Source organism: Triticum urartu, chromosome 2 (assembly GCF_003073215.2).
Source record: "Triticum urartu cultivar G1812 chromosome 2, Tu2.1, whole genome shotgun sequence".
Taxonomy (NCBI): domain Eukaryota; kingdom Viridiplantae; phylum Streptophyta; class Magnoliopsida; order Poales; family Poaceae; genus Triticum; species Triticum urartu.
Window position 1 is genome coordinate 731,427,331 of NC_053023.1, and position 16,720 is coordinate 731,444,050.

At 44.9% G+C, this 16,720-nt stretch overlaps 1 protein-coding gene and 2 long non-coding RNA genes across 3 annotated transcripts in view; all 3 read left to right on the top strand.

Moving 5' to 3' along the window:
• Positions 1–1,170: 1,170 nt before the first annotated feature.
• LOC125538326 lies at positions 1,171–2,349 on the top strand. The gene is made up of 2 exons (XM_048701587.1): positions 1,171–1,456; positions 1,543–2,349. The coding sequence occupies exons 1-2, from the start codon at positions 1,367–1,369 to the stop codon at positions 2,347–2,349; spliced, it is 897 nt and encodes a 298-aa protein (XP_048557544.1). The 5' UTR covers positions 1,171–1,366.
• A 1,809-nt stretch (positions 2,350–4,158) lies between these two features.
• LOC125534465 lies at positions 4,159–4,599 on the top strand. The gene is made up of 3 exons (XR_007294494.1): positions 4,159–4,282; positions 4,370–4,465; positions 4,553–4,599. It is a non-coding gene; the product is annotated as an uncharacterized LOC125534465 (long non-coding RNA).
• Positions 4,600–7,494: 2,895 nt separating this feature from the next.
• The window catches only part of LOC125534466, a 72,314-nt gene continuing 63,088 nt past the window's right edge, over positions 7,495–16,720 (top strand). Inside the window, exons 1-2 of the long non-coding RNA XR_007294495.1 lie at positions 7,495–7,516; positions 7,607–7,721. This is a non-coding gene — a long non-coding RNA (uncharacterized LOC125534466). The remainder of the gene's footprint in view (positions 7,517–7,606; positions 7,722–16,720) is intronic.

Below are 16,720 nucleotides of genomic sequence, written 5' to 3' on the forward strand. Positions count from 1 at the left end.
ACAGTTCCTCCCTCCAGACCATCCTGATAGGGAAGACAAGAAGAACTTCACAAAAGGCAAAGTTGTCCATGAAGTAAACGAGATTCCAACGTTTTCTGGTGCGGATGTGCTTGCTCAGCTGAAAGCTCTTAAGCCTGCCGGTGAGGGGAAAGGCAAAGGCAAAGGCAAAGGCAAAGGGAAAGGGAAAGCCACAGGCAAAGACGAGGGCGAGGGCAAAGGAAAAAGTAAAGGGAAATTTTTGAAGGATATGGTGAGACGCACAACTGGACTCACATTACCCCCTTCACGCAGCTTCCCTATTTTAAGGACCTCAAACTTCCATACAACATAGACGTGATGCACACCGAAAAGAATGTCGCAGAGTCCCTTTTTCACACGATCCTCAACATTCCTGATAAGACAAAGGATAATGTTAATGCTAGAGTTGATCAACAGAATATTTGTGATAGACCACGTCTACACATGCAGCCTCCCACAGGCAGTCAAAAATCTTGGTTCAAGCCAGATGCTGACTTCGTACTTAAAAAGGATCATAAGATGGAGACATTCAAGTGGCTGAAACACGCCGTGAAGTTCACTGATGGTTATGCGTCGAATATAAGTAAGGGGGTCAATCTTTCAACGGGCAGAGTGACCGGGCTCAAGAGTCATGACTATCATGTATGGATTGAGCGGATTATGCCGGTGATGGTTCGGGGCTATGTTCCCGAGCGTGTCTGGCGTGTGCTTGCGGAGTTAAGCCATTTCTTCCGCACGCTTTGTGCTAAAGAAGTATGTCCCGAGAAGATAAAAGAAATGCATAAGAAGGCGCCGGAGTTGATATGCAAGCTAGAGAAGATCTTCCCGCCAGGCTTCTTTACTCCGATGACACATCTCCTTTTGCACCTCCCGAACGAGGTATTGTTGGGGGACCCTGTGCAGAATCGTTGGCAGTACGGCCCTGAGAGACAGAACAAGCATCTGAGACAGAAATGTGGAAACAAAGCTAAGATTGAAGCTTCCATAGCTGAGGCAGTTATCCTAGAGGAGGTGGCAGACCTCAGGACAGCCTACTATCCGGACCATGTTCCCACGTTGCACAATAAGGTGTCTCGATACAATACAGAAGAACCCAAGTATAAACCCAAGTTGCCTCTATTCATCGGGAAAGGTAGTAGGGCTGGATGCTCGAAATCTTATCTCATGCCACGAGATGAGTGGGAGGATGTCATGTTCTATATCTTGCACAACATCAAGGAAGTTGAGGATGAGTGGATGAGGTAATACCTTTGCACCATTCTTTTAGTCAATTCGTTATGTTCACTTTGCCTAGTTCTTATACCGCTTTTCTTATTGTAGTCGATTCGTTGAAGAAGAATGGACGGGAATGCTGCCTCCTTCTGAAGCGGAGGCACTTGCTCTTCTCCGAAAGGGTGCTGATGGAAGGAAAAATTTCGTTGCGTGGTTCATCGAGAAAGTAATTTTTCACACTTTCAATTAAACTCATGCACCCTATAATTTCAATTAAACTCATGCACCCTATAATTTCAATTAAACTTGTAGGGAAATGATCCGACCGAATCAATGGATGAAGAATTGAGATGGGTTTCCATGGGTTTTGATCCTGTCGTCATGACATGCGAAAAGTATGATGTGAATGGGTATCGCTTCCATACAGAGGAGCACCAGAACAGTCGGCCTGATCCCAAAACCATAAATACCGGAGTCTTCACTGAAGGAGATAATGAAGTAGATTACTACGGAAGGGTAGGAAAAATATACGAGCTTACATTCAAACGTGGCCGCGAACACCTAAGTCTCACTGTGTTCAAATGCCGATGGTTCGACCCCAATAAGGGTCTGAGACATACGCCTTCTGTTGGTTTAGTTGAAGTTAAACCATCAACCGTCTATGCCGGAGCTGATCTCTTTATCGCCGCTACCCAGGCCACAAAAGTATATTATCTGCCTTACCCATGCCAGAAAGAGTACCTAAAGGGTTGGGAAGTTGTGTTCAAGGTGTCGCCGCATGGTAAGCTACCGGACCCGAACGATGATGATTACTACAACATAAACCCCATGACATACGAGGGAGTGTTCTATCAAGAGGAACATGATGACGTGGTCCAAAACAACGAGGATGATGACTTGGGTTATGTTGACCTAGACCCAAACGACGACGACGCACGGATTGATGGTGAGGCAGTTGTGAATCAAAGAGACATAATTATGCTTGAAAAGTTAAATGAAGACGCTGACGATGAGGAAGAGCCTCCACCTCCGTCAGACAACGAAGAAGATATGCGTGATAGTGATGATGAGACCGGTCCAGAAATAGATTACAATAGTGATGATTCATATGGGTTCTAGAAAATGTAAGTTCTTTTAATGATCATTACAATAGTATGCTTAATGTGCTCTTCTGGTATTAATGTTTTTCCTGTATGCTTGTTTAATTGATATCCTTACTAATTGTTTATTCTATTCTCAATGCAGGTTTGCTAATCATGGGCAAGTCCAGCGGCGCTAGTTTCCTCAGTAAATTTAAAGGACTTACTTGGAGTGGACGAGCCCACAAGGTTCCCTGCCGACTACGCGAGGATGACACCTCACAGGGAGGTGGAGGGGTCGGGGGAGGAGACCCTAGAGGAGGAGGCGGTGGGGGGAGAGCCCCTAGAGGAGGAGGAGATGGGGGGAGAGGCAATCGGGGCAAAAAACTCCGGGCCGTGTCTGAAATAGGAGGGTCTTCTTCGATGCCCTCCTTTACAGAGGCACCTTCTGAGTCTGAGGAGGAGGAGTATGTTCCTGATGGCAAGGAGGAGGAGGCCGAGGAGGAGGGTGAGGAGGAGGAGGCCGAGGAGGAGGGTGAGGAGGAGGCCGAGGAGGGTGGAGGGGAGGTTGATCCCACGTTGTGGGGTGACTTGCCACCGGGTTCTTCGCAGGGGTGGCTGCGTGGTAATGCCGGACTACCTACACCACCTTCTATCGAGGAGCACAAGTGGCTCATTGAACCTGTGGGGACAGAGTAAGTGCCTCTCAATAATATTTTCAACACATGACAACATTTTCTTATTGTACACATGGCAATCATTTGATTCTTTTGCAGAAACTGGATCCTTCGCGGAAAGGGCCGTAAACCAAACGACCTTATCACTGTCCTGTTGAAGGAGTTTTGGCCTGGCCTATTCTGCCCGCGGCCAGACAGGGACCCGCAGCAGCGGGTTTTGGCCACGAGCTGGGCCCACTACGAGGCTTGCAGCAACGCGGAGTATGGGACGACCGCTAAGGCCGTGATCACCAAATTTTGGGTAAGTTCTCTTCTGAATCACTTGTCTTCAGTTTCGTTCATAGTTTATCATTGAATCACTCAACTCATGCCTTGTTTGCTTCTGGTTTATGCATGATTGCAGCAACTCTATAGAGTTCTTGACGAGCACAAGGCCAGAGCCGACGTGGTCTTGCTTGCGGCTGCGAAGAAGAAAGCTCGTCAGTTGCAGTACGAGGTGCGCTGGGTTGCCGTCTCGCAGTACTACCACTACTACCTGCACCAAAAGATGACCAAAACTCAAGCGCAGAAGCTACGACTTACCTTGGGCAAGGAGCAGTTCATGATGGTAACTATTACTAACTTTTCATTGTTTCAAGCAGTCAACTATATGTTTCGTGCTCACATGTCATGCTTCCAAAATTTGCATAGGTTGTTCCTCGTTGGTGCTATGGAAGGCATGACGGATGGGCGAGTTTGGTGGATAGGTGGCTCGGCGCCGATGCAGAGTTTGCTGCCAAGAGCATCAAGGCCCGGGCTAACCGTGGAGACGACGGGACACACGGCCAAGGAAACAGGAACCACTGGGGCTTCAAGGCCATGAAGGTATATCTATGTGCATGATGCATTTTTGTTCTTCTTTACGTCATGTTCTTATGTATGGCTGACTTCTATTTGACGTTGTAGGAGGACAAGTTGAAGAGGCCGCTCTCAGACATGGAGTCGTGGAAGCTGGCCCGCGAGCGGAGTCATCGCAAGGAGGGCGAGAGCCAGTACTACGACAAGACCGAGGAGCACCTGGGGTCTTACATTCATCACTATCAGGAGTTGCACCCGGATGTTCCTGTTGCTGAGGTCGCCCAGTCTTAGATTGACGACACGGCGGTGGTGGCCATCCAGGGGAAGAAGAATGGCCGGTATCCGTGTTTCGATGGCTTGATCACTCCTTCGATCTCGTACACACAGCTTCGGGCTAGCAACCCGAGCCAGTTAGAGAGTACGGGGCGTTCACAGACTCCCTTAGCCCGCCAGCATGCTGTAAGTACTTCCTCTTTATCTTTTTCTATCTTGCATTCTCAGTTTATTTTCAGCATTGCTCACTTAGAAACAACCTAAATTATGTAGGCATATAAGGAGTTTGTCGAGCATAGGAATCTCGAGGTGCGGGAGTACTTGAAACGAGTGAAGGCAAACGATGATTACAACCGTCAGATGATGACGGTTAGTTTTGCCCTCTTAAAACCAACCTAAATTTTTGCACTTTCATTCCTTCTGATCATCTAGTTTGCTTGTTTAACTAACATTCAGGCTATGTTGGCGTCTTGGACTAACCGCACGGATCCACCACAAATGGGACCCTCACCACCACCTGCGGGAGAACCCCCACACGTGCCCACGTTCGATGAATGGGTGGCACTAGGCAGTGATGGTCCGGTTAGTACATTTGCCTAACTACTAGCAAACTAGTTCTCGTTCATGAAACACTATCATATCATATTTACCGTTAGAATCTTTTCTGAAACATGTAGGGAACCGGTGGCTCGACTCCTGCTCCATCGACCCCAGTCACTCCGATCTGGCAGAGTGGTGGTGGTCGCGATGGCGGTTTTGGCGGAGGTGGTGGTGGTGGTTTTGGCGGAGGTGGTGCTTTTGGCGGAGGTGGTGGTGGTTATGGCGGAGGTGGTGGTTTTGGCGGAGGTGCTCTTGCTTGATGATTCCGTGCATGTGGCCATCGTGCCATGCCTTTCATATTCCTACTTTTATCATGTTTCATGTCTTGCACTACTTTTATGTTCATGAACTTCCGTCGGTGATGATCTTTAGATGATGTGATGAACTTGAGTATGTTTAGATGATGATGGTGAACTTGAGTATGTTTAGATGAACTTGAGTATGTTCACATGATGAATTGTCATATTTCTGCATAATTTCATATTGTTCTATTTTGAAATGCTGTCAAATGATTTGGAAAAGAGAAAACAGGGGAAATATAAAAAAACTATGCCTACGGCAAAGCCGTCGGCATATATACACCCAGGAGGTACCAGGGCTTGCCACGTGGCACATCTATGCCTACAGCAAAGCTGTAGGCATATATGAAAAACTATGCCGACGGCTTTGCCGTAGGCATAGCCCTGCTGCCAGGAGAAACCAGGAGCTGCCACATGGCAGAGATATGCCTACGGCAAAGCTGTCGGCATAGATTTCCATCTATGCCGACGGCTTTGCCGTAGGCATAGCCCTGCCGCCAGGAGAAGCCGGGGGACGACACGTGGCGCAGGTATGCCGACGGCTAGGTCGTCGGCACAGATTTCCATCTGTTGCCGTCCCCTGAATCGCCAGCGCTGTTGACGGCGCCGTCCGTTGCTGTCAGACGGAAAACAACACCGACGGCTATCCCACGGCCGTCGGCATATGCACCTATGCCGACGGCTATACTACGCCGACGGTCTGACACATCTACGCTGACGTGATCTACGCCGACGGGGCTATGCCGACGGCAGCCGTAGGCATAGATCTATGCCGACGGCAAAGGACCTATGCCGACGGCCCTGGGCCGTAGGCATAGCCCGCGAGTCCGGTAGTGTGGCTCCCCTCCACTAACGGCCTCTTGATCGTCAGTAGTGAGGGGGGTCGCCAGATGTCACGCCTGCGGACCAGGTAGCTTTAGGTTTTAGGGCACTAGCACTTTAGGTTTTGAGTCATTCGACGTCTTGGCTTCGGCGGCGGCAGCGGCGACGCTGAATAAAAAAATCTCAAATTCCTCCCTCGACAAGGCGATCAGCTCTATGGTCAGTGATGGATTTGGAACGGGGATGTCGTGGTGGCGGCAGCATCCTTGTGGCGGACTTGTGTCCTCGGGCTCCGATGTTGCGACGACGTTCATGCAGATTGCGGTATGCAAGAACGACATCTGAAAGACGAATCGTGTGTTGGGTTTGTGGTTGGTGATTTGCAGGTATGGTTTCCTGCTCCGACGTCTTAGTCGTGCTGGGGTGTTAGATCTAGAGTTTGATGGCGTGTTCGTGGTGTAATCTCGGTCTGATTCGTTCAACGACAATAGTTTCACCTTTGGTGAGCCACTTTAGAAGTCCACAAAGCTGCATATCAACGATGAAGCCGCGTCGAACTCGGGCGAGGAGGTGATCCGTCAATTTTTCCTTTGGTGGTACTAGAGGCAGGTGGAAGGCGTTAGTGTCAAGCTCGGGGATTCTTCGGTCTTGATTGTAATTTTCTTTCTTGGTTGGCGTTCCTTTGTCATATTATCTTGAGATTTATGAAGTCACCATAGACATCTCGTAGTCGACGAAAACGTCTACTCCAACTGAACGCATATCGCCGGAAAGCCAATAATAAATCCAAAAAAATGCAAGTACCATGACTTGAAACCTGTGGTTGAGTGTTTAGGAAAACAGTGGTATCCCCCAACTTTCAATTGGTGGTCTAGCCGACCCCGTGTCTAAATCCCTCTAAAATGCCCGTTGATTTTTTTAACCACCCCTCAGGCGTTATTAATCAAACTTGAATAGTTACAGGGATTATAACTTGAATAGTTAAAAGAAACTTGTATTCAAAATAAGTCTAATAATTGCTTGCATTATAGAGATTTCAACTACAAAATTGCTTAGAACGTATCTCTAATCCTAATGGAGCAGTTGGTAGTCTCCGCCGGTCAATTTTCGTCTCACCAGAGACGGTTAATTTTCGTCCTCGATCCCACCTCCAACAACCCAGCGATTCCCCCCTTCCGCCCTCGAGACCGACAAAAAAAGTCGGTATGATACGACAATGCCCGTTGTGAAACACTACGGTTCATCGACAGAAAATCGTCCTAAAAAAATCTACGACAGTTAACCTACGAAAATTAGCCAGACGTTGCCCGTGCGTTGCGAACGAGCGAGCGAAGTTTTTCCCTCGAGCGACGCCACACCAGATCCTTCGCCCTCGCAGCCGCCGCCGATCCCCTCCCTCAAACGCCGCCGCCCGTCGCTACCGCCCCCGCCACCTCCCATCGCGGGCAGGCGGGAGGAGCCCTGCCCGGCCTCCTCCTCCCCCCTCACCTTCTCTCCCTCTCCCAAGGGAGGGAAGGGAATGGAAGGGATCCGGCGGCAAGGGGAGGCAGCGCTCAGATCCGCAGCCACACCGACGGGCCGCCGTCCCTCGAGATCGTCGATGGAGGTCCGACCCGGCTGCAGCCAAGGACTGAGACGCCTGAAACCCTAGCTACCCGTGGAGGTCCGACGGCTCAATCTCCGGCAACCTCCGACCATGGTGTGCGCGCCTCCTTCCCTTGTCTTCGTCGGTTTCCTCACGCCACTCCTTGTGATTCCTTTCCTTTCCTTTCCTTTGCTTTCTGTGCAGGTTGCTCGGATCTGGACCAGCTACTGCTCCTACTGCTTCAGGTGGACGAGGACGAGCCCTCCCTCATGGCTGCTGCGGCTGCCTACTCCCTCCTCCTACCCCCTGGCCTGGTGTGGTGAGCTCCACCCCCTTCCCTGCACATCTCATCTTTTGATTGCAAATGGTCTGGACACAACTTGGTGGTGTTCGCTAATGTGCACGTATCCGTCCAGTTTGAACGTGTTTGCAATCAAATTGTTGTATATTGTGTTGTTTGATTCTTGCTTGCTTGAGCAGAGGAAAATCGTGTATAGATAGACACAATCATTGTTCTTTATTTTTAACAGAGTCATTCTTCTGCACCACATAATTCTAATTGCTCGCTTGTATGGATTTCAAGTAATCTCTCTAGCATCCTTATTCTAACAAGTGGTTTGGTGGCTTGTATGGATTTCAAGTAATCTCTCTAGCATCCTTATTCTAACAAGTGGTTTGGTGCATGTTATTTATCAGGGTTAATTATCCTTTTGCCCTCAGTGGTGTCCATGTGCTCAGTTTTACCCTCAGATGCGAATTGTCCTCAGTTTTGCCCCTAGTCCATGCGCAACAACTATGATGAGGCCAAATGGCCATATTTGAGTCCATTCCGTCCGCCGGCGTTAGTGGTTGTGGGTCCGGAGCTTACATGTGGGACCGTGTGGATGTGGGTCCGGAGCTGATATGTAGGCCCATGCAACTAAATCCCCAAATCATTCTAGCTCACTCTGCCCATCCGCCGGCCGGCTGTCCTGTGCCGCCGCCGCCTGCACCTGCCCCGCCACCAGCTGCACGGCCTGCTCCGCCGCTACCGTCCTGCGCATACGCTCCACGGATACCTACGACGCCCGCCACCTTCCTGCGACGCCACGGGTGGGGCGCCCGCCACCTGCTGGACCCGCGGCACGGCCTCCTTCCGTGCGCCCGGCCAGAGCGCTCAAAGGTGGGGGCTGCTGGAGCTATTTGAACTAGGAGGAAGAACCCTAGGGTGAAATGGCGAGCAGCGGCGACCCCAGAATATTCGGAGAGGCAGGCATCGGGCCGGAGATCCGCCACGTCCACAACTGGGTTCCCGAGGGGTAAGTCTCGCCTCTTGTTTAGATTGAGCTTAGTTGTGCATTTGAACACTCGATTCGAGTAGGTTTTCCCAATTAGTGTGCTGATTGTGTCTCTGTTTTTCGCCGGTTAGGATGGAGTTGCGGTTTGCTTTCATGGTGCACATTAGAAGGGACCGGTACATGTTCGATGCAAAGGATAATAAGAAATACCTAGGAGGTTTTGATTATTGATACGTCTCCAACGTATCTATAATTTTTGATTGCTCCATGCTATATTATCTACTGTTTTGGACATTATTGGGCTTTATTATCCACTTTTATATTATTTTTGGGACTAACCTATTAACCAGAGGCCCAGCCCAGAATTGCTTTTTTTGCCTGTTTTAGGGTTTCTAAGAAAAGGAATATCAAACGGAGTCCAAACGGAATGAAACCTTCGGGAACGTGATTTTCTCAACGAACAAGACCCGGGAGACTTGGACCCTACGTCAAGAAAGAAAAGAGGAGGCCACGAGGTAGGGGGCGCGCCTACCCCCCCCCAGGCGCGCCCTCCACCCTCGTGGGCCCCCTGTTGCTCCCCCGACGTACTCCTTCCTCCTATATATACCTACGTACCCCCAAACGATCAGATACGGAGCCAAAACCCTAATTCCACCGCCACAACTTTCTGTATCCACGAGATCCCATCTTGGGGCCTGTTCCAGAGCTCCGCCGGAGGGGGCATCGATCACGGAGGGCTTCTACATCAACACCATAGCCCCTCCGATGAAGTGTGAGTAGTTTACCTCAGACCTACGGGTCCATAGTTAGTATCTAGATGGCTTCTTCTCTCTTTTTGGATCTCAATACAATGTTCTCCCCCTCTCTTGTGGAGATCTATTCTATGTAATCTTCTTTTTGCGGTGTGTTTGTTGAGACCAATGAATTGTGGGTTTATGATCAAGTCTATCTATGAATGATATTTGAATCTTCTTTGAATTCTTTTATGTATGATTGGTTATCTTTGCAAGTCTCTTCGAATTATCAGTTTGATTTGGCCTACTAGATTGATCTTTCTTGCTATGGGAGAAGTGCTTAGCTTTGGGTTCAATCTTGCGGTGTCCTTTCCGAGTGACAGTAGGGGCAGCAAGGCACGTATTGTATTGTTGCCATCGAGGATAACAAGATGGGGTTTTCTTCATATTGCATGAGTCTATCCCTCTACATCATGTCATCTTGCTTAAGGCGTTACTCTGTTTTTAACTTAATACTCTAGATGCATGCTGGATAGCGGTCGATGAGTGGAGTAATAGTAGTAGATGCAGGCAGGAGTCGGTCTACTTGTCTCGGACGTGATGCCTATATACATGATCATAGCTAGATATTCTCATAACTATGCTCAATTATGTCAATTGCTCAACAGTAATTTGTTCACCCACCGTAGAATACTTATGCTCTCGAGAGAAGCCACTAGTGAAACCTATGGCCCCCGGGTCTATCTTCATCATATTAATCTCCTACTACTTAGTTATTTCCTTTGCTATTTACTTTGCCTTTATTTTACTTTGCATCTTTATCACAAAAATACCAAAAATATTATCTTATCATATCTATCAGATCTCACTCTCGCAAGTGGCCTTATAGGGATTGACAACCCCTATTTGCGTTGGTTGCGAGGATTTATTTGTTTTGTGCAGGTACGAGGGACTCGCGCGTAGCCTCCTACTGGATTGATACCTTGGTTCTCAAAAACTGAGGGGAAATACTTACGCTACTTTGCTGCATCATCCCTTCCTCTTTGGGGAAAACCAACGCAGTGCTCAAGAGGTAGCAAGAAGGATTTCTGGCACCGTTGCCGGGGAGGTCTACGCAAAAATCAACATACCAAGTACCCATCACATACCCTTATCTCCCGCATTACATTATTTGCCATTTGCCTCTCGTTTTCCTCTCCCCACTTCACCCTTGCCGTTTTATTCGCCCTCTCTCTCTATCCTCCCTCTCTCCCTTTATTTGCCTCTTTTTGCCCGCTTGCTTTTTGTTTGCTTGTGTGTTAGTTTGCTTGCTTGTCATGATGGCTCAAGATAATACTAAATTGTGTGACTTCACCAACACCAACAACAATGATTTTATTAGCACTTCGATTGCTCCTCTTACCGATGCTGAATCATGTGAAATTAATGCTGCTTTGCTGAATCTTGTCATGAAAGATCCGTTTTCCGGCCTTCCTAGTGAAGATGCCGCTACCCATCTAAATAGCTTCGTTGATTTGTGTGACATGCAAAATAAGAAAGATGTGGATAATGATATTGTTAAATTGAAGCTATTTCCTTTTTCGCTTAGACATCGTGCTAAAGCTTGGTTTTCGTCTTTGCCTAAAAATAGTATTAATTCATGGAGTAAGTGCAAAGATGCTTTTATCTGTAAGTATTTTCCTCCCGCTAAGATCATTTCACACAGGAAACAGCTATGACCATGATTACGCCAAGCTATTTAGGTGAGACTATAGAATACTCAAGCTTGGGAGAGAATGAAATTAATGATACATAATTGCCCTACTCATGATTTAAATTTGTGGATGATTATACAAAAATTTTATGCCGGATTGAATTTTGCTTCTAGGAATCTTTGAGATTCGGCCGCGGGAGGCACTTTTATGGAAATCACTTTAGGAGAAGCTAATAAACTCCTAGATAATATTATGGTTAATTATTCTCAATGGCATACTGAAAGATCTACTAATAAAAAGGTGCATGTGGTAGAATAAATTAATGTTTTGAGTGGAAAGATGGATGAACTTATGAAATTATTTGCTAATAAGAGTGTTTCTTCTAGTTCCCATGAAAATAAAGATGAAGATCTGAAATTTATTGATGTGTCCCCTATTAAATCTTTGTTTTTCAATATGAATCTTGATAATGATGGGACTGAATATGATCCATCTTTACCTAGAAGGCGTTCCAAGAATTCGGAATTTGTTGATCTTGATGCTAAATTTGATAAAAGTGGGATTGAAGAAATTAAAACCCTAGATGTTGCTAAACCCACTATTATGGATTTCAAGGAATTTAACTATGAAAATTGCTCTTTGATTAATTGTATTTGCTTGTTGCAATCCGTGCTAAATTCTCCTCACGCTTATAGTCAAAATAAAGCGTTTACTAAACATATCGTTGATGCCTTGATGCAATCTTATGAAGAAAAACTTGAATTGGAAGTTTCTATCCCTAGAAAACTTTATGATGAGTGGGAACCAACTATTAAAATTAAAATTAAATATCATGAATGCTATGCTTTATTTGATTTGGGTGCTAGTGTTTCCACGATTCCAAAGACTTTGTGTGATTTGTTAGGTTTCCGTGATTTCGATGATTGCTCTCTAAACTTGCACCTTGCAGATTTCACTATTAAGAAACCTATGGGAAGAATTAATGATGTTCTTATTGTTGCAAATAGGAATTATGTGCCCGTAGATTTTATTGTTCTTGACATAGATTTCAATCCTTCATGTCCTATTATTCTTGGTAGACCTTTCCTTAGAACGATTGGTGCAATTATTGATATGAAGGAAGGAAATATTAGATTCCAATTTCCATTAAGGAAAGGCATGGAGCACTTTCCTAGAAAGAAAATTAAATTACCTTATGAATCTATTATGAGAGCCACTTATGGATTGCCTACCAAAGATGGCAATACCTAGATCTATTCTTGCTTGTTATGCCTAGCTAGGGGCGTTAAACGATAGCGCTTGTTGGGAGGCAACCCAATTTTATTTTTATTCCTTGCTTTTTTCTCCTGTTTAGTAATAAATAATTTATCTAGCCTCTCTTTTGGTTGTGTTTTTTGTGTTTAATTAGTGTTTGTGCCAAGTAGAACCGTTGGGAAGACTTGGGGAAAGTCTTGTTCAACTTGCTGTAAAAAACAGAAACTTTAGCGCTCACGAGAACTGCTGTCATTTTTATTTGGAAAGTGATATTTAGTTAATTCTTTTTGAAGGTGATTAATATATAAATTCCTCACGTCCAGAAATTTATTTTATAATTTTGGGGGTTCCAGAGCTTGAGCTAGCTACAGATTACTACAGAATGTTCTGTTTTTGACAGATTCTGTTTTTCGTGTGTTGTTTGCTTATTTTGATGAATCTATGGCTAGTAAAATAGTTTATAAACCTTAGAGAAGTTGGAATACAGTAGGTATAACACCAATATAAATTAAGAATGATTTCATTACAGTACCTTGAAGTTGTCTTTTATTTTCTTTCGCTAACGGGGCTCACGAGATTTTCTACGTTAAGTTTTGTGTTGTGAAGTTTTCAAGTTTTGGTTAAAGATTTGATGGATTATGGAACAAGGAGTGGCAAGAGCCTAAGCTTGGGGGTGCCCATGGCACCCCCAAGATAATCTAAGGACACCTAAAATCCAAAGCTTGGGGATGCCCCGGAAGGCATCCCCTCTTTCGTCTACTTCTATTGGTAACTTTACTTGGAGCTATATTTTTATTCGCCACATGATATGTGTTTTAATTGGAGCGTCTTGTATGATTTGAGTATTTGCTTGTTAGTTTACCACAATCATCCTTGCTGTACACACCTTTTGAGAGAGCCATACGTGATTTGGAATTTGTTAGAATACTCTATGTGCTTCGCTTATATCTTTTGAGTTATATAGTTTTGCTCTAGTACTTCACTTATATCTTTTAGAGCACGGTGGTGGATTTGTTTTATAGAAACTATTGATCTCTCATGCTTCACTTAGATTATTTTGAGAGTCTTAATAGCATGGTAATTTGCTTAAAATCCTAATATGCTAGGTATTCAAAGTTAGTAAAATTTTCTTAAGAGTGTTTTGAATACTAAGAGAAGTTTGATGCTTGATGATTGTTTTGAGATATGGAGGTAATAATATCAAAGTCGTGCTAGTTGAGTAGTTGTGAAATTGAGAAATACTTGTGTTAAAGTTTACAAGTCCCATAGGATACACGTATGGTAAACGTTATGCAACAAATTTGAAACATGAGGTGTTATTTGATTGTCTTCCTTATGAGTGGCGGTCGGGGACGAGCGATGGTCTTTTCCTACCAATCTATCCCCCTAGGAGCATGCTCGTAGTACTGAGGTTTTTTGATGACTTGTAGATTTTTGCAATAAGTATGTGAGTTCTTTGTGACTAATGTTGAGTCCATGGATTATACGCACTCTCACCCTTCCATCCTTGCTAGCCTCTTTGGTACCGTGCATTGCCCTTTCTCACATTGAGAGTTGGCGCAAACTTCGCCGGTGCATCCAAACCCCGTGATATGATACACTCTTTCACACATAAACCTCCTTATATCTTCCTCAAAACAGCCACCATACCTACCTATTATGGCATTTCCATAGCCATTCCGAGATATATTGCCATGCAACTTCCCATCATTCCGTTCATCATGACACATTCATCATTGTCATATTGCTTAGCATGATCATGTAGTTGACATAGTATTTGTGGCAAAGCCACCATTCATAATTCTTTCATACATGTCACTCTTGGTCCATTGCATATCTCGGTACACTGCTGGAGGCATTCATATAGAGTCATCTTTTGTTCTAGTATCGAGTTGTAATCATTGAGTTGTAAATAAATAGAAGTGTGATGATCATCATTTTCTAGAGCATTGTCCCAAGTGAGGAATAAATAAAAAAAGGCCATAAAAAAGAGAAGGCCCAAAAAAGAGAAAGGCCATAAAAAAAGAGAAGGCCCAAAAAAAATGAGAGAAAAAGAGAGAAGGGACAATGTTACTATCCTTTGCCACACTTGTGCTTCAAAGTAGCACCTTAATCTTCATGTTAGAGAGTCTCTTGTTTTGTCACTTTCATATACTAGTGGTAATTTTTCATTATAGAACATGGCTTGTATATTCCAACGATGGGCCTCCTCAAGTGCCCTAGGTCTTCGTGAGCAAGCAAGTTGGATGCACACCCACTAGTTTCTTTTGTTGAGATTTCATACATTTATAGCTCTAGTGGATCCGTTGCATGGCAATCCCTACTCCTTGTATTAACATCAATCGGTGGGTGTCGGTGTCAAAACCGGTGGATCTCGGGTAGGGGGTCCCGAACTGTGCGTCTAAGGCGGATGGTAACAGGAGGAAGGGGACACGATGTTTTACCCAGGTTCGGACCCTCTTGATGGAGGTAAAACCCTACGTCCTGCTTGATTTATTCTTGATGATATGAGTATTACAAGAGTTGATCTACCACGAGATCGGAGAGGCTAAACCCTAAAAGCTAGCCTATGGTATGATTGTATGTTGTCCTATGGACTAAAACCCTCCGGTTTATATAGACACCGGAGGGGGCTAGGGTTACATACACTAGTGCAGAACCGGGCAATAGCACCGGTTCGTAAGGCCCTTTAGTGCCGGTTCGGTAACCGGCACTAAAGTGTGGGCACTAAAGGCCCCCCCCCTTTAGTACCGGTTCAGCACGAACCGGTGCTAAAGGGCAACCACGTGGCACGAGCCAGCTTCGGGGGCAGGGAGCCCTTTAGTACCGGTTGGTGACACCAACCGGTATTAAAAGGTTGGGGGGGTTGGGTTTATGATTTCTTTTTCATTTAATTTTGTGTTTTCCATTTAATTCTTTTTCGTTTGTTGGTATTTTATGATACTACATATTGTACACGTTATGCATATATATAAATAGAATTTCTAGTAGAACCAATCATAATATATATATATATATATATATATATATATATGCCAGTGGCATTAGCCTAATTGGTGCCTTCGGAGCACGATAACAATTGGAAGTGGTTCATGGGGGCAGTAGCGGGTAATAGTATTCCCCTTTGGGATCTATGACCTGGTCGAGCAAAAATCCCGCTATTTCCTCTTGAATTGCTTCTATGAGGTCCTCTGGTAGGAGCTTCTCCCGCACCTCTTTGAACTGTTAAGAAGGAGATCAATATGCATGTGTATTAGTTGTGTGACTAGATATCGATAATGGTGTAAAAAAAGTGAATAGTGTTCTAACAAACGTACCCACTCCTGTCTTTGAGATCTGCTCCTTTCGGACGCCATCATGCGAATATTCTCGCAAACGTAGTATGCACACAGATTATTCCCCGGTGCCTGCTTCAGGGCCTTTACGAGAATGGAATTTGATCAGATAATAATTAATCAAGCATGATAATTAAAGAGATGGCAGCTAGCTAGTACTACTTAATTACTTACCTAGGGTCGATACCATTTCAGATTTTGTTTCCATGGGCCAGGAGTGGCCCTGATGAACTTTGCCCAAGCCCTGCCCGTCGACAAAGAAAATGAATAAATGGGTTATTAAATAGTTGTTATCAGGAAATGACGAACTAATTAAATAGGCCGAGATATAGTTAATAATGATTGAAATTACCTCTTGGCTATCCCCTTCACGATGGTGTAGTCAGTTGGTTTCTTAAGTAGTGAGTCTAGTACTTCAACTGTTCCTTCATCAACTTTAATGATTAACAAGATCCAGTGAAATCTGCATGCACACACGTTTGCATGTCTTAATTAAGCGGGCATATGTAAGCAAAAACATGTAGCTAGCTAGTAGGCAAAAATAGAATTTGTAGTACAAGACGGTGTGACTCACTCGAAGTTGTAAGGAAGTAGTATATCTTCATTGTATTTGAGGCACTTGAAGAACTCTAGCATGCTTTCCTCTACACTTTTTTCGTAATATGGATCTAATTTCCATGTGTATTCATTAATGGTATTTGGGTCAACGAACCCAATGCCATAGCGTCCACCTTTTTTCATTTCATAAATCTTCATCCTGCATAATACCACAGAAAAGAATATAGTGAGGATAATTACAGGTAATGATTGATCAAAACGATCACTACAGCTAGCTTGAGACTTAAATTACAGAAAGAAATCACTTACAGACAATGGCAACTGACGATAGATTTGTCGAGTGCGTCTTGATTGTATAGCTGAAATAGTTCTGAATACTCAACGGACACAGCTTTCTCATGGTAGTAATGATCCTTCTTGACATTCACCATGAGGGACTCTCGATTGGAAATCTTGGTAATGTCCA

Excerpts from the sequence above, each read along its gene's own strand:
- LOC125538326 (XM_048701587.1), top strand. The coding sequence starts at position 1,367 with ATGCTGCCTCCTTCTGAAGCGGAGGCACTTGCTCTTCTCCGAAAGGGT. Across the intron at positions 1,457-1,542 it reads TTGCGTGGTTCATCGAGAAA|GGAAATGATCCGACCGAATC; the intron begins GTAATTTTTCAC and ends TTAAACTTGTAG.